The sequence below is a fragment of the Nuphar pumila genome, chromosome 17, assembly GCF_984573655.1.
Source record: "Nuphar pumila chromosome 17, dmNupPumi1.hap1.1, whole genome shotgun sequence".
NCBI classification, from domain to species: domain Eukaryota; kingdom Viridiplantae; phylum Streptophyta; class Magnoliopsida; order Nymphaeales; family Nymphaeaceae; genus Nuphar; species Nuphar pumila.
The window spans coordinates 7,621,701-7,645,775 of NC_143265.1; the positions used below are offsets into that span (position 1 = coordinate 7,621,701).

Genomic DNA, 24,075 nt, shown 5'->3' on the forward strand with positions numbered 1-24,075 from the left:
CTCTCTACCATCAAATTGGTCGTCGTTTTTCTGGGTGGGTGAGGGAATTGGTCTCTAATGCTTATGCCATGATTAAGATTAACGGCACTAGAGGTGGCCAGATCAAGTTGGGGCGTGGATTAAGGCAAGGATGCCCTCTATCGTCTTTGTTGTTCAATGCCATTGCTGAAGGTCTCGTGGTGTTGCTCAAGCATGCTGCGGAGAAACGCCTGATAGATCCTCTAGATGTTTCAGATTTTTTGGACCATATTCTTATTTATGTTGGTGATATTATTATTTTTGGGCGAGCAAACGTGCAGCAGATGCTTAGATTCAAGTTTATTCTCGAGCTCTTTCTTTCTCTTTCTGGGCTTTCCCTAAATGATAGCAAATGCTCTCTTACTATGTTCAATGTCCAGTCTTCTATGCTTGCAGTGGGCCAACAGATTTTTAATTATGCAATCTCTGAGTTGCCGATGACATATTTGGGTCTGTCGTTACAAGTGAAGCGCCTCTCGTCCACTGCTTGGGCTCCAACTATTCAATAAGTGAAAAGCAAGCTTCTTTCGTGGCAGGCTTCTTATCTCTCCATTGTTGGTCGTCTGACTTTAATCAGACATGTTCTTTCTTCTATCCCTGAATTCTTCATGTCAATGTCTGTGATGCTTGTGGGCGTGGAGAAGCAAATTTGTGGTTTAATGTTGGATTTTTCTTGGTCTGGGTGTCAACTTAAGAGTAAGCACCATTTGGTTGGTTGGCGAATGATGGTGTTACCTAGGCGTATGGCTGGCTTAGGTGTTTTTGCTCAAAGACAGAGGAGTATTGCTCTCGTAGCCAAGCAATGTTGGATGGCCCATCAATTAGGCTCTCCATGTGCTCGCTTGCTTCATGCTAAATATGGTGCTCCTGATTTATCTCATTTTCGCCATGGAACCCAAGGTCTGGCGATCTCGCACTTGCGAAGCATGTGGCTGAGAGCCTTATCGTCCTTCAGAGATCAAACTGGGGATGCTGAAAATTATGATTAGTGGTTGCAATGGGCGATTACGCCAAATGGAGCGTTCCACACCCACAAAGTGTATAGATCGTTGCTCCCCCCAAGGGCAGATTGGTTCCCTGAGTGTGCGTTATGGGGTAAGGGCCCTTCTCCAAGATCTCGGTTCTTGGCTTGGTTAATTTTGCATGATAGGGTTCAGACTCACAGTTATTTAAAGAAGTTGGGCTTTCAGTTTCCAAGTTGGTGCGTGTTGTGTCAAGCTGCCGAAGAAACTACTTTTCAATTATTTTGGTCCTGACCAATCTTTGTGGCCCTATTTAATAGGACGTGGAGATCTCCGAACGTAATTGTCAAAGAGGAGTCTTTTGCACTTGATCTTCTCCTGGGCCCTATTGAAATTAGACGATGCAAGCGGTGGAGACTAATATGGAAGACATGGTTGCTTACTACTTGGTGGTTTGTTTGGATGGCATGCAATGATGCTACTTTCCGTCAAATTCCTGTCATCTTTAATCATCTTGTCCATAAAATCCTGGTTGATGTGTATGTAATATTACGTATGCATCTTAGAGACCTCTCCTCTCATCTGAACGACCTTCACTCAGCGGTGGTTTCTTCTAATCCTGCGGATCCTAGTTGAGTTGGCTTTGTTGTTTTGTTGCTAGCTGTCTGTAGTTTCTTTTTCTTTATCTTTGTTTTTTCTATATTCTAGTTTTGTTTTCTACTTGTTCGGTTCATGGGTTCAACATTTTGTTGATTTGCATGAGTATTAATGTTGATATTCTTTCGTCTCTCTCTCTCTCTCTCTCTTTTTTGGGGGGGGTCTTACTCTAGTATGTAAGATTGTGGAGAAATAATAGGCAAAAAGCATATGAGATGTCATGCTGTAGTGGCCTGCTTATTCTTGTATATCGTGTGATTAAATCCACGAGTCTTTTATCTAAAAAGACCACTCCTTTGCTCTTCTTTCAACATTATCAGAAGAAAACAAAGAATCTTAAAATCTAATTAAACCAACAATCTCTATTCTCATTGGAAAGAACTCCTTTTTGCAAGTATGCCTTTAGGGTGTGACTTTTTAGTGAATGAAGACATTCCTCTCTCCAAATAACTCTTATGCAAAAGATCTCGCACTCGAGTCTTGACTGTTTGGGAATCCATGCTATTTTTTTTGGGTCTCTCAGATGGAACTAACGAGGGCAAACAAGGAAATTTTGGGGTAATCAACTATTTATAAGAAGAAAAGAAACACAATGGTGCATGACAAAAGAAAATGTTTTTGTGATGAAAAAGTTTGTGGGAGTGAAAGAACTAATAAAAAAAGAGGAGAGAGAGGTTGATGATCTGCGTAGACATGTTGAAGGGTGGCACGTATGGTTTGGGAGTAGATGATTGCATGAAGGAGGTATAGGTCGATGATGGAATCCAGATTGACAATGATGCTAGGGGCGGTATAGATGGTTAGCCAAGGAAGGTAAAAGCTGATGATGAGGACATGGAAGTAGGGGTCAATCATTGGCAGGCTAGGGGCATGGACGTGGAGTAAGGTTGAGGGTGATGATGATGCTTGCTAACTATGACAAATGATGGAAAATGGTATTCCCTTTTCTTTTTTCCCTTCAAAAGTTTCACAATAATTCAATTACTAATTATATAAATTGAACTCAAAAAATAAAAAGAATCAAATGGGCTTGTGTCTTTAAGATATCGAACCTTTGCTGATTTAGGTAGGGATGACAGTGGACCAAAGGGAAACAAGGCCTACCCTGCCTCGCCCCATTTGGACCAGGGATGGAGGACATGAAACGAAGATGGAGGCGGGGATGGAGATTAAAATCAAAACCCATGTAGGGATGGAGGCAGGGATGGACTTACGCTTTTCCCCGCCCCGTCCCCGTCCTTGATCCCCACCTTGTCCCCGATCCTTCTTTAGATATGGCAGTGAAGTGAGAGAAAATGGAGCTCCACCCCGGCCCGTTTGGACCGGGGATGGAGAACATGAAACGTGGATAGAGGGTAGAATTTTGAGACAGTACAGGGGTGGAGACCTTGTCCCCCAACCCTGCCCCGACCGACTGCGATCCCTAGATTTGGGAATGCTAATAAAGGAACCCCACATGGTGAGGCACTCGATAGGGGGAGAATGAGAGAATTCTGTTTCTCTTGTATCCGACCCTTGAACCACATGGATAAATATTTTATTTAGTATAGAGGGTTGATATTCTTCAACATTTCAATGTGCAGCTTAGGAAGTTCTTTATTGAATTGAAATATGGAGAGTGGATGGAATTTTGGTGCTATATTTTTTAAATAAATCACAATGAAGATAGGGGTGAGAAATGGATCGGGTGGTATGCTTGGCCAAGCTAACCCTACCCACCTTGGGCTAAGTTTGTGTAAGGGTTTAGGTCCTGTTGTTTTAGGGATCAAGCTAAACACCAACCTGTTTAATAATGGGTTGGGCCTGGGTCAAACTGCAAGTTACTAGGTGGACTCAATAATCCTTATTAAATAACACCCAAAATCATTGATTAGGGTTTCTTGTTATTCCCTCTCAAGTGCAACAACTTCACAACAATCTCAACCCTAAAGACCATCAATCTTAGTAAGAGTTGTGGGCTTCTAAAAAACAATGTGGTTTGCATTTTCACTTTGTAATTGAAGTCCACGCTTTACCTAACCCGACCTGTTAGATCCATTGGTCCAATGGTCTGTCTTATTACACGTGCTTGCTAAGAAGGAAAACCTGACCCTTTAACAAATGGGATTGGGAGGGTATGGGTGAGGACACAGAGGGTAGGACAACAATTCCAAAAAATGTGGGTATGGGGACACAACTATATATATATATATATATATATTAAATATCACATAAATATAAAATAAATTGAATATAATCTAAATATATATATTATATCTAAAATATAAAGTTATAAACTGAAAATATAATTATAAATTACAAATTAAATACATACTTGTATATACAAAAGGTAAAACAGTGTATTCGGGTGTCGACATAGAGATATGTGTGCAATGGAGGGCAAAATAGAGTGTTCAGGTACCATAGTTAAAAAACAATAGTGAGAAGCTAAGCAAGGTGTATATCTTGCTAGGCTCACTCATTTCCCACCCCTAAGTGAAGATGCCACAGAAAACATAACATGGGGGTTACATACTCAATTAAATTGTGTAATCTATATCTGATAGAACCAATTGTGCAATCTCTTCTGAAACTAACAAACTAAATAGCACTAAAGAAACTAACTAATGTAACAAACTACTAACAAATTATGAAACTAACTATAAACAACTATGAATCAATTTAACTAGATTGAAAACAAACTAAATAGACTCATTAACAAATTATGTCACAAACTAACTAATTAGAAACAATAAAGAAAATAACATACAACAAGAAACTAACCACAAGTAGACAAAATATGCTAACCATATACAAGAATTAAACAAACTAACAACTAAATGACAATATTGCACAATAAACTGACTACTTAACTTATGAACTAACTAACTAGAAGACAAAAGCATATGCTAACCGACTATTGAACTTAAATAACTAAATCAAATAACAAACTAACTAAAAAATCAATACTAACTACTTATTCTACGGTATCTAATGATTTAACAAATAAAGAAAACTAATAATAGTATCTAAGCTAACTAAAGTATTAAATGAAATAAAACAAGTACCAACAATCGGCTAATGCTAAGTTTTGCTAACTAATTTATCTTATGCAATATAAAATCAAGATATGAACTAAACAGTTAACTAACTTGACATGAATTAAACTAATACCATCTACAACAAACATGAATTAAGAAATTAATGTAAACTATTATAATGAAACCTATAATTGAAATAAAGAAATGAAAACCGGCTAAATTGATTTAACTAAACTAATTTATCTAATTAATTTCTAATTACTCTAATGATGTAAAACTAAATATACACCAATCTAATTACTTAAATGCAAGATTTAACATGAAATTAGAATTGATTAACTAAAAAAAAAAACCACAACTATTTAAACCGGATAGAATAACAAGGTTCAAATTAAAATGATAATTAATAATTTCAATACCTAATTTCTAATCTAAGTGTTGAAATTAAAAATTTTTGGAACTAAATATTAAGTATAACTACTAATAAATATGAAAATTAATTCTAATATACTCAACTTAATTAAAAGAATTAAAACCACTAATTATTTATTCTACCAATTTCTAATTTAAATTATTTAATTAACAAAACTAACTAAAGCAATTAATGAATATCAAGAACATGAATTAAACACTAACCAAACTATTCTAATACTGAAAATAAATAGAAAATATTCAGATCTAATTGACAAAAATTAAAAAGACTATAAAACCCTAAATCGACTAATGTATTCTAATATAAACAATTAATATAATAAATACTAAAAATAACAAACATATTCTAAATTAATTCTATACTAAATCTGAACCTAAACTATCTTAAAATCACAAAAGTCATAAAAAGAAACTATTGTAAACCTAACGATCTATGTTAGTTCACATGCGATGATATGACAAAAACTATATTACTTTATATGCGATGCTAGTTATGCGATCTATATATTTTTTTTTTCTTTTTCTTTTTGTAATAAATAAAACCAAGCAATCTAAACTAAATGCAACAAGTATACAAAGATTTTACTATGCTATATGCTATGATGAAATATGATGCATGTATTCTATGAGATAAATAAAAGCTAATCTAAACAATAAACTATGGAGAGACGGGGGGAGAAGAAGCAAACCTCACGATTTGCCTTCGATGGAAGGGTTGAGAAGAAGAAATGGTCTTTTCTCTGAGCTGCACGTACCTCCGTCGACGGGGATAAGAAGAACCGACGCCAGAAGAGACTATAAGTAAGAAGAGAACGGGAGAGAAAGAGTAAGAGCAAAAAGGGAGAACTGGTTGGGAATGAAAAGGAGGAAAAGAAGAGAAGAGGAACACGTTTTTTTCTCAGGAGACACCCCCTATGGTTGGAAAATTACTTCTTAGACTAAAAGAATTAGGTCACACATTTTTTTTCCAGAAAACTCTAATTAATTTATAAAAATTCCAAAAGAAAACCTCAAAAAATGTGTTTTTGAAAGAAGAGACTTCTAAATAACTAAAAATAATTATTAAAACTTCTAATCTAATTCAACTATCAATTAAAAAGTTCTAAACTAAGCAAAAAACTAAAAAACGCAGGAAAGAGCTTGAAATATGTGATTTTACATTTATTTTGAATTTCAAAGCAGTTTCTCAAAAACACTGATAAGAATGAGTTTTTAATGCAATTTTTCATCAGATCTTGCATAAAAATATATGTATAAGATGCAAAATATATGCATGATCAACAACCATGTTCAGGCATGGATCGGTTAGGAATAGCCTGAGTCAACCAATTTAGTCTTGAATCGCCCGATTCAGGATTGAGACACGACTAGATGAATCAATATTGATTTGTCGAATCATCTCAGATTTTGAGATACGAACCTGTTCATCGCTTTAAAAGACATTATTTTATTCTCTCTCGCCTCTTCCCGTTCTCTCTCGCCCCTTCTGCAACTTGAACCCTAGGGCGACCATCGGTAGTCTCTCTTTCTCTCTCTCTCTACAAGGCAAGCCTCTTTCTGAATGGTCGCGCGAAGAGGCCGCACTTTCAAGACCGGACCCTGTGTCCCACTGGCATCCTTCCTCCTCTTCCTCTATTTCTTTCATCTTCTTCTTCCTCCTCCTCTTATATGGCTGCAATTGCGAGTGTGGCCTTTTATTGAGAGGGAAATAAACCCTATAATTGTTTTTAGGGTTTCCTTTGGTGTGGTAGCGATGAGTGAGAATCGGGTTGACCCGATTGTTTGAACCTCAGTAACCCGACCCAAATGATCAAGGGATTTAAGTTTTTCACCTTTTTTTCTTTGTAATTATTCAATATTTAAAGTATTATTTCAAAAAACATTAAAAAAATTAGGTCCTAACCTATCCGAATTAACGAGTCGACCCACGAGTCAAGGATCAGGCGATCCGAGCCCGAGTCACAGGTTTGCCAACTATGCCTTGAAGAAATATGTTGAAAGCAAAAATCACAGGTCCAATGACTTAAAGAACGTGACCGTAACACAAAGTTCTTTATGGCTTCGATGAAAGGTAGGAGGCAGATGAACACTATCTGTATAACCTTGTGGTAGATGGCTCTCTTATTTCAGATCCTAAAGGGATTGAAGATGAATGCTTTGATTTTTTCTAGAAGCTCTTTTCTGAAGATCAAGTTCGACATGATATTGTTATCATATGATTTGTCTGTTCCTGTTATACTATCTTGATCAACACTCTCATTTATCTTTTAATGGTAAAACTTCACAACAAGTGAACTTGAACTTACCGATTGCAAATTTCTTCCCTGCTACTTAGATATATAGGTTAGTTTGTGAAATAAAATCTGTGTTTCCCTTTTCCTTTATCCGATTAGTTTGATTCTCTGCCACCAGTTGAATTGCTTTACTATTTTGTCATGTCTGCTAGATGCTTTATGCGATTATTATAACTGAAGAGACAGTTTGAAAGATCCAACACTCTTGCATTGCAGAGTGAGCATACTCTGGTACCTCATGCTTGGCTAATGAAATCAAAATATGATTTTCTTTCAAGTTTAACTGAGACAATTACTTTGATCGTGAGTTCCTAAAGTGGGTCCCATAAATATGCAATAGTTTCGACATTATCAGAATGAACACACATGGTGGGTAGACAGTATTTATTTAAAACTTACTGATGGCCATTATCATCAGTCCTAGCTGATGTTCTGGGTTTAAATTCAGAAGAAACTTTTCCCAGCTTGATTATCATGACAAGAAAAGTGCCACTATTTCCTTCCTAAACTTCTCCAGCATTTTAGTTATCATTTTGATAAGAGTTACTATTTTTAAGCTGAGAAACTAAATTGCACATTCTTAAATGAGACTTTTTTAGTTCATTCTTTTCCTTGGGAAGCATTTGTAGTGCTGCTTTCGGCGAGTCAACTCGTGACTCAGCCGAGTCAACTAGGGATCAGGAGACACCCGCTTTAAAAACCAGGTGAATCGGCCGAGTCAACTCGGGATCGGGAGACACCCGATTGAAAAACCAGGTGACTCGGCATACACCAAAACTCGCCCGATTTAACCTTAAAAATCGGCTAACTCGACCGAGTTATGATCATTTTGCATAATCGAGACTCGGCCGATTAGTGGGTTCCAACTCGGAAAATCGCCGACTCTCTATACCGATACGTATTGGCCGAGTTGAAACGAAAAGAAAAGAGACTTTTGCAACAAAAGTCGACTTTCATTTTTTGTTCTGTTTTGTCAGAAACCCTAAGCCTCGAGTCCGGTTCCGGGGAGCGGGTATATGCCTTGTAACCAAGAAAAAAAAATCTCTCCTCTCGGCTCTCGCCGCTGCGAATCACGACCTCTCCTCTGGCGTGGGCGACTGTGGTCTCTCTCTCTCTCTCTCTCTCTCAGGCTCTCAGCCATGAACCAGCAGACCCCAGGCTCGCAGCCTGCTCTCTCTGACTCTCTCTCAATGTGGGAAGAAATCGATTCCTTTTATTATTTACCCAATGATTTGTTTTTTTTTTCTCAGATTTTGCGGGAATAACAACCCTAAGACCGAAGATCGCAGGGTTCCTTGCCCAATCGATCCTTCTCAGTACGTTCTTCCCTTTCTTTGTTGCTTGCTGTTTTTCTCATTCTCCTTATGCTACTTTTGCGATGGTGATGAACTCTTTTCTTCTCTTAGTTTTTTTTGTTCCTTCAATTGGAGGCGGTTCTGCTGTTGCTTTTGTAATTTGGGTAATTAGCAATTGGCTTTATTTTGAAAGCAGTTTGCTTCTCGCCTTTTGCTTATGCATTTTTCTATACCTTCAGAAAGTTCGTCTAGTGTTAACCTGTGGTAATCGTGTAACGTTTCCGCCGTTTTGCCGCCCTCCACTAATTGTAATCGCTTAGATTGTTTTTATTGTGACCATATTCTGTTGTTTCATCGTTGTGATTAATGGTTGAAATTCTGAGAAATCAGCTGGCTGTTTTTTTCTTTCTTTTTTCCCTTTACTTGTTTGTTTAGAAATTGTTGTTTCAGAATGTTTCAATCGTATATTGTTAATGACTTTGAAGGTTAATAGATATAAAAAAAACTTGACTCGTCAGAGTCACCGGGATGACTCGTCGGAGTCACTGATTTGCAATCAGGCGATCTGATACGAGTTCCGAGAAAGCCAACCATGCTAATTAGTGGAAAATGGCACTCTTTCTTTCTCTATGATACAATTGTTTTTGCTTCAGACTTCTAAAGAGCTTTAGTGGTTTTCTGAATTGCTTGTCTGATCCAAATGTTGTTAATATGGGGTTTTGAACAGTTGTTCAGAAGCAGCCATTTCATTGTTTAATTAGATCTCAATAGGTAGGTCTTTGGGTACTCTTGTCATCTCAGTGGGCTCCTCTATTTGTGAATTTGTTAAAAATGTAAGAACCAATCCATAAACTAAATATCTTCATGTTAATTTGTGTAGTTTAATTTTTTATTATGATTGATTTAATAAACTTTTTTTGTTTCACAGGTTGGTGATGATGAAGATACTGAATCACATTTCTTTGAGCAGTAGACGCAAATTTATCACTTCACATTCATACTTGGTATACAATTCATTATGCATTTACTTTAGTTATTTTAAATTTTTTGTGCTGGTTTATTCTCGTTAAAAGTGTTCAATTGTTTCTTTCAAAATCTTGCAAAAGGCAATGATCTTCTATATTATGATTATGATTATAATGTATGAGCAATGTTCAGGGTTCTGTTTTTAGCAGGTTCCTGCATTACAAATTTTAATGATTTATGACTTGGACATGATAATGATTTCTTTGCTTTTTATTTCTTCTAGTAGGTCTACAATTTTGGTATGTTTTGGGAGAAATAGAGGATCAAGGAGGGGATCATAACACCACCACCACATCAGTTCTCTCTAATGAGCTTATAGATTGTTTGTTCAATTGAATTTTAAGATTCTTTGTTTTTTTCTTCTTTTGATAATGTTGAAAGAAGAGCAAAGGAGAAATCTTTGTAGATGAAAGACTCGTGGATTTAATCACACGATACACATGAACGCCGCAGACCACTACAACATCGACATCAAGGCATATCATTAGCGTCCAACAATTTTTTTACCTATTATTTTTCGGCAACCCCAAGTACTACAGAAAAAAAAGGAGAGAGGTATTTACCTTCTTGACGAAATGGTAATGAAGGAAGAATTTGATGGTGGCAGGATTGAGAGAAAGAAGAGGATCACAGAAGAAGAGAGGGTCTCTTGCTCGGAGCAACCGAGAGTGGAGGGCTCAGCCATTGGCGACAGCAGCAGCGACAGAGGAGGAGTGCACCACCGATGTCACCATTCTTGCCGGAGAGATGCAACCCACACACCGATTGACGAAACATTGACGCACTCAAACACAACACTTCTTCCTTAGGACCCTTCCTGCTGCTACTACTGAATGAAAACGAGGAGACAAAAGTCCTAACAAAATATTTTTTAAATTACTGTTGGCGGACCAGTCAGCGTAGATGCTTTACCACCCATTGTTTTTCAAAAATTCCCGATCCCACCCATAACCCGATGAACTGACACGAACCCAACCAAGCCATACGAAAGCAAGCTGATTCGGACCCCAAGGGGGGTTGGCTTAGTGGGGCGAGGCCTTGGCTGCTAGATAGGCTGTCAAGGTTCGATTCTCATGGGCGTCACCTCTCTGCGCAAGCCAATGCGTAGCATAGGCCCTGGGGGCAGGGATCCTAGCCTCGGAGTTTTACGCAGCCTACATGATGATCATAGGTATGGCAGGATGAGCCAGTGCGACCAGGTCTTTGTGTTGGGTGCACTTTTTTCGGGTTATTAATTAAAAAAAAAGTTGATTCGGTTTATTTTCTAAACATTCTTTCAAAAGACTTAAATCAGTTTAATATTTTAATATAATTTTAATATTTTTCTGACATGTCTCATTTGCTGTTTTCTTAGGTAAAGCAAAAATGAAATTAAATTAAGCATAACGAACTACGAATTATGCGTAGATGGTTGGTCCAGATGCTGTCCATGCTGGAATATTTGGGGAATTGCATAACCATGGAGCACCAGAAGAGCTACCTTGCAGTCCCATTTGATTAAAAGAGGTAGACAAGGCATCCAAATCTTAGGAAAGACTAGCAACATAAGGTGTAGAAGCCACTCAGGGAGCATAGCCAGGATTATAGATAACATTATAATCTGCCTGGTCGGGGACATCTGATATTACCAGGAGTGGGCTGATTGCCAGATGGAGCAAACTGATGAAATCAGGCTGGATATGGGACCGTAGGCTAGCGATATGTTGGAACATACCTCCAGTAACTGTTCGAGCAACTGTAACCACATTTCCCACACATTTGGCAAGTAACATTCTATCGATTTCCATTACTTGAAGTTGGTGTAGGAAGAATACTAGCACCTCTATTATCAAGATTCTGACGCCCATGCCCCCGTCCGCATGAGGCATTGACAACAATCATGAACTCATTTTGGGGTTATTGAGTCTCCTCTTTCTTGGGTGAAATCTGAAACATGGCTTCGAACTCTAGCAACATAGATCTCAGCTTATCAAAATTTCGTTGAGGAATCATTTTTTTGAATCAAGTTAAGTTTAGACTAGTTTTCGTTAAAATTGAACCTGCACTGACTTAAAACAGGCTCTGCATTTTTAACTTACATCCGAACTGGGTTGGTAAATATTGTCAGAACCATGACCCTCGATTCCAATTATGAACCTGTATCGAACTGAACCGAATAGAAGCGTGCATAAACTGTCACCTAAGAGAGTTTCTAAGGGGCGGCTATCGCACATCCAAATCTCTTGTCGCTTGGGTTTCAGTCACCATGCCTATTGTCAGGGGTGGTATGTGCATTCGTAAACTTGGTCTCATGAACAGGGCCATCCTTTGTAACTGGTGGTGGCGTTTTGTAAATGAAGTATCGCCTTTGGTGGTTTTTATGAAAAATATGATTTGTCTGGCCCAGTTTCCTCTTGGAGGCCTTCATGTTCATGGAAAAAGAGTTCCATTTGTTGGAAAGGAATAGCAACGACATTCGATTTATTCATCAGCAACATCACTATTGGGGAAGTCACCTCTATGGTTTTCTGGAATCTCTCAGCCAATGGGGGTGTTCTCTTCTGCTTAGTGTTATTTGACATCTTTGGTACCTGATATGGACATCCTCCCCCATCAGGCAATCTGGTCAAGAGGTTCTTCACATAGAGAAAAGTTCCTTGCACGAGTGCTTGTCGTTGAGAGAATTAACACTCAGGACAGGTTTCAAAAATTAGGGGTTCAGCTGCTCATAGTGTGCCCTCTTTGTTGTGGTGATTTGGAAATAGTGCACCACCTGCTTTGGTTTTGCAGGTTCTTCCAGGGCCTATTTGCGTTTGTCTGGCCAGATATTTCATTGTCAGTTGATCCTTAATCTTGTTTTCGTCAGCTACTTATTGATCCTAGCAAGCTGCGCTACTCTAAGAGGCAGCATAGCATTTGGAAATGGTGGATCTGTAGTGCCTGATAGAGGGTGTGGGAAGAAAGGAGCAATAATATCTTTAGGATAAGGCTTCATCAATCTCGCAGGTATTGGGGATGACACAACAAGATTAGCTGACGTGATTACGATGGTCTGGTTGGAATGAGACTTATCATTGGCCCCGTATGCTTAGTAGCTTTTACCTGTATTTGTGCTGTTCAGTTGATTTTTGGTGTGTATTTATATTCCTCCTAGAGAGGATAGCTCATCTTCTCTAAGGCTTGGTTTGTTATGCTTAATTTAATTTCATTTTTGCTTTTCCTAAAAAATACAACAAATGAGAAATGTCAGAAAATATTAAAATGATTTAAGTCTTTTGAAAAGCTGTTTAGAAAATAAACCGAATCAGTTTTTTTTTTTGGAATTTATAACCCAAAGAAAGCGCACCTGGCACGAAGACCTGATCGCGTTGGCTCATCTTGCCATACCTATGGTTGTCGTGCCGGCTGCGTAAAACTCTGAGGCTAGGACCCCTGCCCCCAGAGACTATCCTACGCATTGGCTTGCGCAGAGGGGCGATGCCCATGAGAATCGAACCTTGACTGCCCGTTTGGCAGCCAAGGCCTCTCCCCGCTACACCAACCTCCCTTGGGGCCTGAATCAACTTGCTTTCGTATTGCTTGGGTTCGTGTCAGTCCATCGGGTTATGGGTGGGGTCGGAAATTTTTGAAGAACAATGGGCGATAAAGCATCCAGGCTGCCTGGTACGCCCAAAATAATTTTAAAAATATTTCGCTAGGGCTTACGTCTTCTCGTTTTCATTCAGTAGTAGCAGCAGAAAGAGTCTCAAGGAAGAAGTGTTGTGTTTAAGTGTGCCAATGTTTCGTCGGTCGGTGCGTGTGTTGCATCTCTCCGGCAAGGGTGGCAACATCGGTGGTGCGCTCCTCTCCTCCTCCTCCGATGCCTCCATCGCTGCTGCTGCTGCCACCAACGACAGAGCCCTCCACTCTTGGCTGCTTCGAGCGAGGGCCTCTCACTCTCTTTCTGCAATCCTCTTCTTCCTTCTCCCAGTTCCCACACCATCAGATTCTTCTTTCATTATGGATCCATCGAGAAGGTAAATACCTCTCTTCTTTTTTTTTCGGTTTTCTTTCTTTGGTACGTGGGGTTGCGGAGAAATAATTGGCAAAAAGCATGTGGGACGCTAGTGATACGCCTAGATGTTGATGTTGTAGTGGTTTGCAGTGTTCCTGTACATCATGTTATTAAATCCATGAGTCTTTCATCTAAAAAGACCACTCTTTTGCTCTTCATTCAACATTGAACCGTAAAATCCAATTGAACAAACAATCTATAATCTCGCTCTCGAGCCTTGACTGTTCAGGAATCCATGCCGATTTGTGTCTTTGAGATATCTGAACCTTTGCTGATTTGGGAATGCTAACAAAGGAACCCCACATGGTGAGGCCCTCGATAGGTGGGGAATGAGAGGATCCTGTTTCTGTTGTATCCGAACCATGAACCACATTGATAAATAGATTATTTAGTATAGAGGATTGATATTCTTCAACATTCCGACATGGAGCTTAGGAGGTTCTTTATTGAATTGGAATATGGAGAGTTGATGGAATTCTGTGCTATATTTTTGAAAGAAATCACAATGAAGATAGGGGTGGGAAATGGATCGGGTGGCATGCTGGGCCAAGCTGACCCTACCCACCTTGGGCTGAGTTTGTATAAGGGTTTAGGTCCTGTTGTTTTAGGGATCAAGCCAAACACCAACCTGATTAATAATGGGTTGGGCCTGGGTCAAACTGCAAGTTACTGGGAAGACTCGACAATCCTTATTAAATAACATCCAAAAATATTGATTAGGGTTTCTTGTCATTCCCTTTCAAGTTCTAGGGTTTCACAGCAATCTCCACCCTAGAGACCATCAGCGTAGCAGATGCTCGAGAGTTGTTGGCTTCTAAAAAACCATGTGGTTTTGTCATAGAAGTCAACACTTGACCTAACCTGACCTGTAAGATCCATTTCTTCCAATGGGCTGTCTTATGACTCATGCTTATTAAGAAGGAAAACCTGACCCTTTTACAAATGGGCTGGGTTGTCTCCAGGCTAGTATCCTTAAAAACCAGTAGGGAGAAGCTAAGCAGTTGTATGTCTGGCTAGGCTGACTCCTTTTCCACCCCTAAGTGAAGATGCCATGGAAAATATAACATGGGGGTTACATACTCAATTAAATTGTGTTATCTATATCTGATAGAACCAATTGTGCAGTCTCTTCTGAAATTAGCAATCTGGGATCCTATCTATGGAATCTTATGGGCAGAGACCGTTACCTTCTTGTTAAAATGTGTCTCCTAAAAACATTATTGTAAATATAAATATATATATTTATATACATAGAGATACATATACATATAATATATTATATGTACATATATATCTCTATATATAAATATATATATTTATATATTCTTACCCGAAAAGGGTATTCTTGTAATTTCCTGTCTTGCGCATATTCCATTTGGAATATGTTGTAATTTTCTTATTTATTTTTTTGTAATTCATTTTTTTACTTTTTCTTTTTATTTTTTATTTAAAGTGCATTGGGGGTCCCCCAATAGAGTCGTTGGGCCCCCCAACGACTCCTTTGGGAGCCCCCCCTTTGCACCTTTTGGCACTTGTATAAATAGGGGTGTTCCCCCTTGTATTTCCTAAGCTTGAGAGTCTCAAGCATTTGTTCCTTTTATCAAATACATGCATTATTGCATGTTTGCTATTTTTACGCTTTTTGCGTATTTTGTTCAAGTGTTGTGAGGGTGTCTTCGTACACTTCTTTTATAAAGTATTTATGCTTGTATGCGTATTGTCTCTTCATAGACAATTTTACACTTCTTATATTTTTGTATAATGACAGAATCTTCCCTACATATGTTATGGGAAATCAACTTTTTCAAGGAGCTCAAAAATTTGGTTGGGAAAGATTGAGCACTTTTTGCGGTCTCTTAATTTTGGAGCCATGGTTATGGAAACTTGGGCTAAACATAGGACTAAGCGGCTCATGCCATATGCAGAAAGGAAGAGACTAAGTGTCTCATGTCATATGCAAAAAGGAAGAGACTCAGAATAGCAGACGCCAATAGAGCTTTTGCACATTTTCGTGAATCCATGAATAAGATACTTTATTCCTGTTTGGAAATGGTGGCTGCTGATAGCCTAGTGATATACCTGAACCGGAAGAAATCAAAGGATTATTAAGAATTCTGTCATCATATGGTATGGAGGGTTTGGTATTCTTTGACACTCTTTTTTGGGATGTGGAGCTTGCGAGGTCCCCAAAAGAATGCAATGGACAAATACGAATTTCATTGAAGATGGGAAGAACAATATCACAGAATAGAATAGACAGGTAGGAATTCCATTGAAGATGGAGTAAAAGATATCACATGGGGCATATAGTTGAATCATGTTATCTATCTTTGCTGAAGCCAATGTTGCAGTCTTACGAGACAAGCATTCTGGTATTCCTGGACTAGACCCTAGGGCATCAAATTTTAGGTGGCTGGTTTCCTTAGATGAAGTTAGTGCTGTCAACAGGTCATATCAAATGCTTCTTGGCGTGTTGGTTAAGGTGTTGGGTGTGAAGCGATCGTTTGGGGTTCGAATCCTGCTGAAAGCATTTATGTTTTTTTAATTGAAACATATTTAACCTTTTTGCATAATCTGTTTGGAATCTTGGATCCCCGATTCAGTGATTCTTCTATCGGCTATGTAGTCAAAAGCACTAGTCGGCGCCTAGGCGGCAGATATCTATAAGGCCTAGGCGAGATTACTCGGAACCCGAAAGAAAAAGAATAAGGAAATACAAAATTTACAATAATATATATTTGTATAAGACTTAATCGAATCTATACATGCATTGCACATATTCATGTATATATATATTTATTTATTTATATGAAGAATTTTTTTTGATGTATATATATATAAACAAGTTTGGACCTAGGCTTGGACTAGTCGGCACCTAAGTGGCCTAGGCGGGTACTAGTTGGACTAATCAAGACCTTTTAGGTCCGGGTGCCTAAGTGCCCCGGACTAGGCATTGACCAGATGCCAAGGGTGATTAGGTGCCTAGTTGGCGATTTTGACTACATAGTCTACCGGGTTGGATTTCCCAATCTAATGCTTTAATTTGAAAGCTCATACCTGAACTCAGCTGGGTTAAATAAAAAAAGACCCAAACATGAATTAAATTTTACTGGGTTTTTATTTTTTTTAGCCAAACCTGGCAAAATAGAACCGTGTTGGGTCAGGTATCCGGGTCAAACCCGACCTGTTGACAGCCCTAGATGTCCTCATTGTGAGGAATCTGATGGGTAGATGCTTTGACCTTCTTGGGTATTGTGTATCATGTAATAACACAGCAGAATCTTCATGTGAAATTAGGGGAATGGAGTTTTTGGGAATCTCCTGATTTCGGATCATGATCCTGGTATATTGGCATAAACATAGTGGGACTAAGCAGCTCCCTTGTTTGGAAATGCTGACCATCATTATCATTGTGGTGCGCTAAAAAGAAAGAAATCAAAGAATTTTTTGCATGTACATCTAATCATACTAGATTGACACATTTAGAGCTCCATATCTTTATGTTCAAGAGATAGATGGCTGGGATGGATAAGTTGGACATGAAGTCCTAGAATGGGAGCACTGGGTGCAAATGATTTTATTTTGCTCATTTTTTCATGCTAAGGCTGATGCCTTTCTGATGTTGTTTTATACATTTCATCCTCTTTATAAGTCTTCTTTCTTTTACTTAAGAAAAGCCAACTCTCTCTCTCTCTGCACTGCTGTACGGGTCTCCCAATATTCAGCTGTGGTATCACTTTGATTCTGCCATAGTTCCCTTGCATAAGCACAATATCATGGATTTTTGGAATGTGGCCTTTTGCTTGTGCTTGCTTTTAGTTAATACATGTGGAGGTTGACATGCAACAGCTGCATATTGAGAAACCTCCATAATGTATTTGATAACCACATTTTCTTTGCATTAGAGTGTAGAATAACTAACTACTGGAGTGCATAAAGAATCTGAACATCTATATCATTAGTGTATTTTTTACATTCTCTCTTTTTATTTTTTGTTAAATATAATTTTCTTAATTGAACCAAAGAAGGCTGAGTACTCTACATTTCATAGAAGGTTTGATAAGATTGTTGTTTTTCCAAATTATTCTATAGGTTGTCCCACCTGACCCTGTAGGATGGACTTCACCATTCATCTTCAGACATTTGGCTAGTAGTGCAGTAGAACCTGGGTCCTCTCTTAATGAGACACCTGCAAAGGCTACATATGGAGAGGAGAAAAGAGGAAGCTCAGATGCGACAGGAACTGCAGGAAAGCCTGTTCGTGGTGGGGTTTGTATCTAAACACATTCTTTTTTCCCTTTTCAATTAATTTGAATCCTGTTAACCAATTGTACTTAAAAAGTTTAGTGAGATTATTTGTTTTTCTTGTCATTTGTTATTCATAAAGGTACAAGATATAAGTCCAATTCTACATGCATGTATGTCATAACAGGTTACTTTTTTCTCCTTGTGCAGTTAAGGTTTTGTGGTTAATATTAAGTCCTTGTGGTTACTTTTCTTCTCTTATTCTTCCGAGAAATTTTTTGTTGCAACATATGAGTTCTCCTTTCTTTGAAATGGATGAAAGCCTATTGAGCTATGGACATATATGATCCTTTATATGGAGATTGACACACTAAGAGATATTAGCTACTAAAGAATATACTTTCCTATTTTATTTATTGAGATATGGTCTCTTGATTAGGCATACTCTGCCTATGTCTGGTAGGTTTCTGTCACATGGGGCCTGAAATTGGTGGGAAGGGGCTTCTTGTTGTTGTACATCAGTTTTGTGTTGTCTCCGTGCCTTGCCTGAGCCAAATTCTCATCCCAAAAGCACTGTTTTTGGCCATTCAAACTCTAATTCAAAATACTAAGCCATGTATGGTCGTTTGTGAAAAATGCTAGAGATTTCTGGTTCACAACATAGAAGTGGCTACAAGGCTCTCAACAGGACCCAATTCATTCCGGTTTTGAGTCCTTATAGTCCTGGAAAACCACTAAATTATTTGCTGAATATAGTATTTTAAGCATACCGACGCCATTTATCATTCCAAAGGAAACTGTGGACAACGTTTTTTCAGTATCAGATCTCTAATAAACCACATTCTAAAACTAAAAGTCTCCACTTGCATCCATATTTTTAAGCAAAAAAGAGCCATCTTCTCTTTGTAGATGATTTAAAGTTACATCACATTATTGTAATGCTATAATTTGTGTGCATTAAATTTGGTTCTACTAGTAATTGTAACATTCCATCTGTCCTGTTCATCCTGGTACTTTTTCAAAGGAAGTTTGCTGGTTCATACTGAGGGTATGTGCAAACTTTAGGAAGCTTAGGGCATGTTTGATGTTTGCTTTGGTCACAGGTGGGGATGAACAATCACATCTGAAAAAGTAGAAGCTGTAATTGTTGGTCACAGGGCCAATATTGTGGCCAACTTTCACAAGATTCAAGGCAAGAACAATCACTGCTGGCAATCACAATCACAAGTTGTACTTTTCTCATGTTTTATTAACCTTGAGAAACTGTTGTGATTTACAATCACAGGATCTTGAGAAAATCTAAGAATCATAGGGCATCACAAACATGCCCTTAGTCATCAAAAGAAGTATATTGAAGTATAGATGATGTCCATATGGAAAACCAATTGCTTATAGATGGATGATGAATATGAGAAATTTTTGTTTCTTTTTGGGAAAGAAAAGTATTTGTCATTTTCCACTTGAATATAATATGCTTGCTTCCTGACTTCATTTATTCTGTCTTTTTTAGTCATCGAATGTGATAGTGAGGAGATCGTTGTTGCATGGACATGTGGGATGGGATTTCTTTCCCTAGTATCCTCCATTCATGTGGTCAAAATTTTTAGTTAGCACCCAGGTGCTTTGTAACGACCCCAAACTGACCCTCGAAAAGTGCAATTTTTTTTATTTAAAATAAGTATGAAAAACCTCCCAAGGACTATGGGCACATTACAACTTTAATATTCAACCATTTCTGACATAGAATAAATTTAAACTAAACTGAAATTGTATTAAACTTAATTGAATAGTCTCAATGACGTTTCAGATTATTCCCAAAACAAAAAGACAAAACATCCATATCCGTTAGAACTCAAGCTACCATATCCATAACCCTCGAGTCCTCCAGCCAGCCAGTCCCATCACCATGGAGCCTCAGTGTCTGAAAAATATTTTTAAAAAACGAGTAAGAACCGAAGTTCTCGTACGAGACCTTCTAAATTCCCAACAGTAAAAAAACAACATAAAGTAAATCAAGGATAAATTTAAGACAAAATCACAAGTAATATATTATTAGAACAAATCACAAGTAACATATTATCAGAACAAATTTACCATATACGCAGTTCAAACAAACACTTAACAATTTTATGCTAAATCAAACATTCAGGGATGCATGAATCAATGCAACATGCATGAATAACTTTTTAAGTTAAATTATCAGAATTGCTTTTGCATGCATGTCTGTATTTAATGCTCACAAATTTAATTTTCACTTTCTTACAAACCCACAGATACTCAAAACAGGTAAAGTTCTCAAGATCCAAGAAAATTCTTCATAACTTAACACACAATTTATATATTAATTACTGAGTTCTACACTTGTTCATTCCTCGACCGATATCATGAATCATCACCGTTAATCGAAACATTATGAATCGTCACCTAATGTCAGGACATTAAGGAAATCATCATCCATTGGCGTCACTTTTTTGGTATACCAATAATTATAGTTGATTCAACACCTCCACCTCGGGCAAAATGGTTGAAAGTTCCCTACAATCGTGGCCGGGAACATAAACCACACATCGGTTTTTTAGGAACAACAAATGCAAATGGTGTTTAGTATCCTCACGGTCCCCCATGACTGCTCTAAGGTTCCGATCCTTTCAGAGGGACACTAGAGAAGAGAATTATTACACTTTTAGTCTCTTTTACCATCTTAATTAATTAAAAGTTCTTTACACAAGAACAATTATGCAAATCCACATGCAATAACAAATTCGGGCCCTTGCCCCTATCAAGTTCAACAGTGTAATTAATTCAGGAAAGCCAATTTTCAATAAAATCATTTTGTAGTGCAAAAATCACAATTTAATATTTCGTAAGCAACACATTCTCATGGCCCTTAACGGCTTGTCAGTGGATAAAACATTACCACAATAAATTAGCATTGCAAAATTTTTCAGTGATCATGAAACACACATAATTAATCAAAATTTTATGTTCGAACACAAACATCATATATATATATATTGTTGTGAAGCTGTTCAAAAAGCAAACAACATATATATATATATATATATATATATATATATATATATATATATATATATATATATATATATATATTATGCTGCAAATCTGCTCAAGAACACTAGTATTTTCTTATGTCTGTATGGCATAAAATCAAATAGAAAACTGAAATGAATCTTTGGGATGGTTGTTGCTCCACTGTGCATCAACACTACAAGTTGCTTGCCTGGTTAACTGACTACCATTCTTCTCAAGATCAAAGCACTCTAGCAATGACTGAGGTTGGGCTGCTTACATTTCAATCATCAAATCCTCCGGCAAGCCCCAATGAAGGACCTATGGAACACCTCTTGAGGCCAACCCAAATTCATGTTGCAGAGATTTTCAAACTCACTTTGGTATTCTTGTCTGCTGCTGGTTCGCAAATCGTCGAGAGTTCAACATTGAAATTGAGGCAAGTCAAAGGACCAAACCTGATTGTGATGGCCTTTATGAATTGGTCCTATGTTGATATGCCAAGTTGAGATTCATGTCATAAAAAACAACGGACTTCATCCCTGACATTCCCATGATCGAATGTTGTTCGGCTATCCTTTGCTGGTTTGCATCTCACGTTGTTGGGCTTGATTCTCACGTTGCCGTGTCTGTTGCTGTTCCCACAAAGATTCCAACTCCAATTGAAGCTTTCAGATTGTCATGGTGCAGCGTCAAGAAACTGGCTCTAATACCAATTGTTAGTCAATGCTGTCAGTCCTCAATGTGTGCCGTTATGTCTGGCTTGGCTTAGCTTTTTCTGGCGTTTATCAGATGAGATCCTCACAATATCATTGTGGCCAAGCTTAAGGGCGAACCTTGTACCAGGTCTTGGTGGTCGCCTCATTATGACAGTGCATGTCCATAGGAAGTTTCACATCGAACCCAACCTCCGTAATGAGAATTTGTTACCAAGTTAGTTCACTTGCTGAGCACAATAGCTCTGTACTCTGCCTCAGCACTAGATCTTGCCGATAGCTCTTTACTCTGCCTCAACACTAGATCTTGCCCCAACATCTTGCTTCTGACTCTTTCAAGTAACAATTTTCTCTCTAATGAGGGTGCAGTAGCCGGCTTGGATGTTGAACAGCTTGGAGCTGTCTTCATGTCCAAACTGGTCTTGGCATGAAGAGGCTAAGGGGGCCTCCAATATGATTAACGTGGAAAACTAAATACCAACACCTCCATACAACAATTATAGGAATCCTTCCTAATCCTAATTAACCTTCTAGACTACTTGCTAGTCCCACCCCTTTGGAGAATTGGCCCAGATCCAAACTGCTATTCGACTCGCATGACTATAACCACAAAAAAAAAAGTCCCAAATAATCCAAATTAAGTAAAACTCCCAGAACTAGACTGCATACCTCACAGATACATATGCAGAATCAAATTGATCAATTTCCTCAGTTGGAAAGTCTCCAGGGTCACTATTTTCTGATGTTAATAATTCATCTTATAGCATTGAACTTCAATCTTTTACCATGACTTCATTTTGTTCTGTTCTTTTTTTCTTTAATCATGTGATGAAACTGAGTTTCAAAGATATCTATCCAGTGTATCGTCACTATGAGCTCATATACTGTGGCTGGCAAAATATTTACATCTACTATATTTGTGATCCATATTGGATTTCATTAGTATTTAACAATATTTCTGCTGCTAGAAAATGTACCACCAGTTGCTTTGATTTATTTGTATTTAGTCCAAATGTTTATGATTCTCTTACTATGGTTTTGCAGCCAGTGTCATGGTTGAGTTTTTTCTTGCTGGCCCTTACTGGAGCTGGTCTAGTATATTACTATGACAGAGAGAAGAAACATCATATTGAAGGTATATAATTCTGGTGAGTTTGAATGAGTAGAAATTATTGTTATTGCAAGAGAACATTTGTTGATATCTCTTGCAATGTTCCACTTGCAAAGAGATTCTGCAAAACTGAAAAGAAAAAAGAAAAATTTGAATCTTAATGCAAAATTTATGCTTGACTTTTATGTGCTTTTTTTTCCTGTCTCTTGCATGCATCATCTATTTGCATGTATTTTTTTTTGTTCTCCTGTATTTTTGCCATGCTAGGTTATTTCCATAAGTAGGTAAATTGAGTTGCCTAAGTTACGTCTCTTGCCACTCTAGGAGTTTAGACCAATTGAACCTGGTGGGATAACTGATCAAGAACAATCTTTATTACAAGATTCATATAACACCTTTGATGACTTTTAATCACCTTTTGTATATTTTTCTTTCTTTATACAGCATATTGTGTCTCTTTTTTCAAAAGAAGTCATATTTCACATCCTTGTGCCAGGTAGGGTTTGTGCTCGTGCAGACATTGTCCCTGGAGGAAAGTATTTACGGGTTGTTATTCTATTAATTTGATTAACATTTTGTTCATTCTGAATTTCTTTCCCCTGGTACAGGGTTATAAACCCTTGCTTGTATACATGTGTATATATCTGCGGCAAATAAAATATTAAATTTGTTTTTTCAAGAATCAAAAGATTGTTATTTCAGATCCACATTTGTCTTCTGTACCTGATGGGTATATGTGCATGAATGAGTATGCTCGTGTTCATGGGTGTTTGGAGGAAGATAATTACTGTGCTGGTATTCTAAAAAAAAGTCAATTTTTCTTCATTATGAATTATTTTCCCCTTGTTGCATGGTAGAAGTCCTTGCATTCATGCATGCATGTCTGAAGGAAAAAACTGTTATTCTATTTATTGATTGTAATTTTTTCATTTTTACATTATTGTTCTCTACTGGCTAAAATTTTCTTTATTATGCCTAGTTTTACTACGTTCCTACTCAGCTATAACTAGAGAAATAGATTGCAGTTTTTGATGGTTTATTTGTTCTGGTGAATAACTGATAGCAAAAGTGTCTCACTCGAAGACGCTTTCGTATATTTGATTCGTTTGTTAGAAATGGTTGGTCTCATTCGTACTGCTAAAAGAATGGCCTTGCATATTTCCCAGCAATCTGTCCGGAGAATCTTTTCCACTTCTCTCCGTCATAAAGTAGAAATTTCCAAACCTCCCTTTTTCT

The 24,075-nt window shown here is 37.8% G+C and overlaps 1 protein-coding gene across 1 annotated transcript in view; it reads left to right on the forward strand.

Moving 5' to 3' along the window:
- The first annotated feature begins 9,458 nt into the window (after positions 1 to 9,458).
- Positions 9,459 to 24,075, forward strand: part of LOC149811527 (cytochrome c oxidase assembly factor HCC1-like) — a 43,638-nt gene continuing 29,021 nt past the window's right edge. The window contains exons 1-4 of the mRNA XM_089993818.1: positions 9,459 to 9,511; positions 9,607 to 9,682; positions 17,830 to 18,006; positions 22,773 to 22,863. Coding sequence (XP_089849944.1) covers positions 9,510 to 9,511; positions 9,607 to 9,682; positions 17,830 to 18,006; positions 22,773 to 22,863 — 346 coding nt within the window. The 5' untranslated portion in view covers positions 9,459 to 9,509. The remainder of the gene's footprint in view (positions 9,512 to 9,606; positions 9,683 to 17,829; positions 18,007 to 22,772; positions 22,864 to 24,075) is intronic.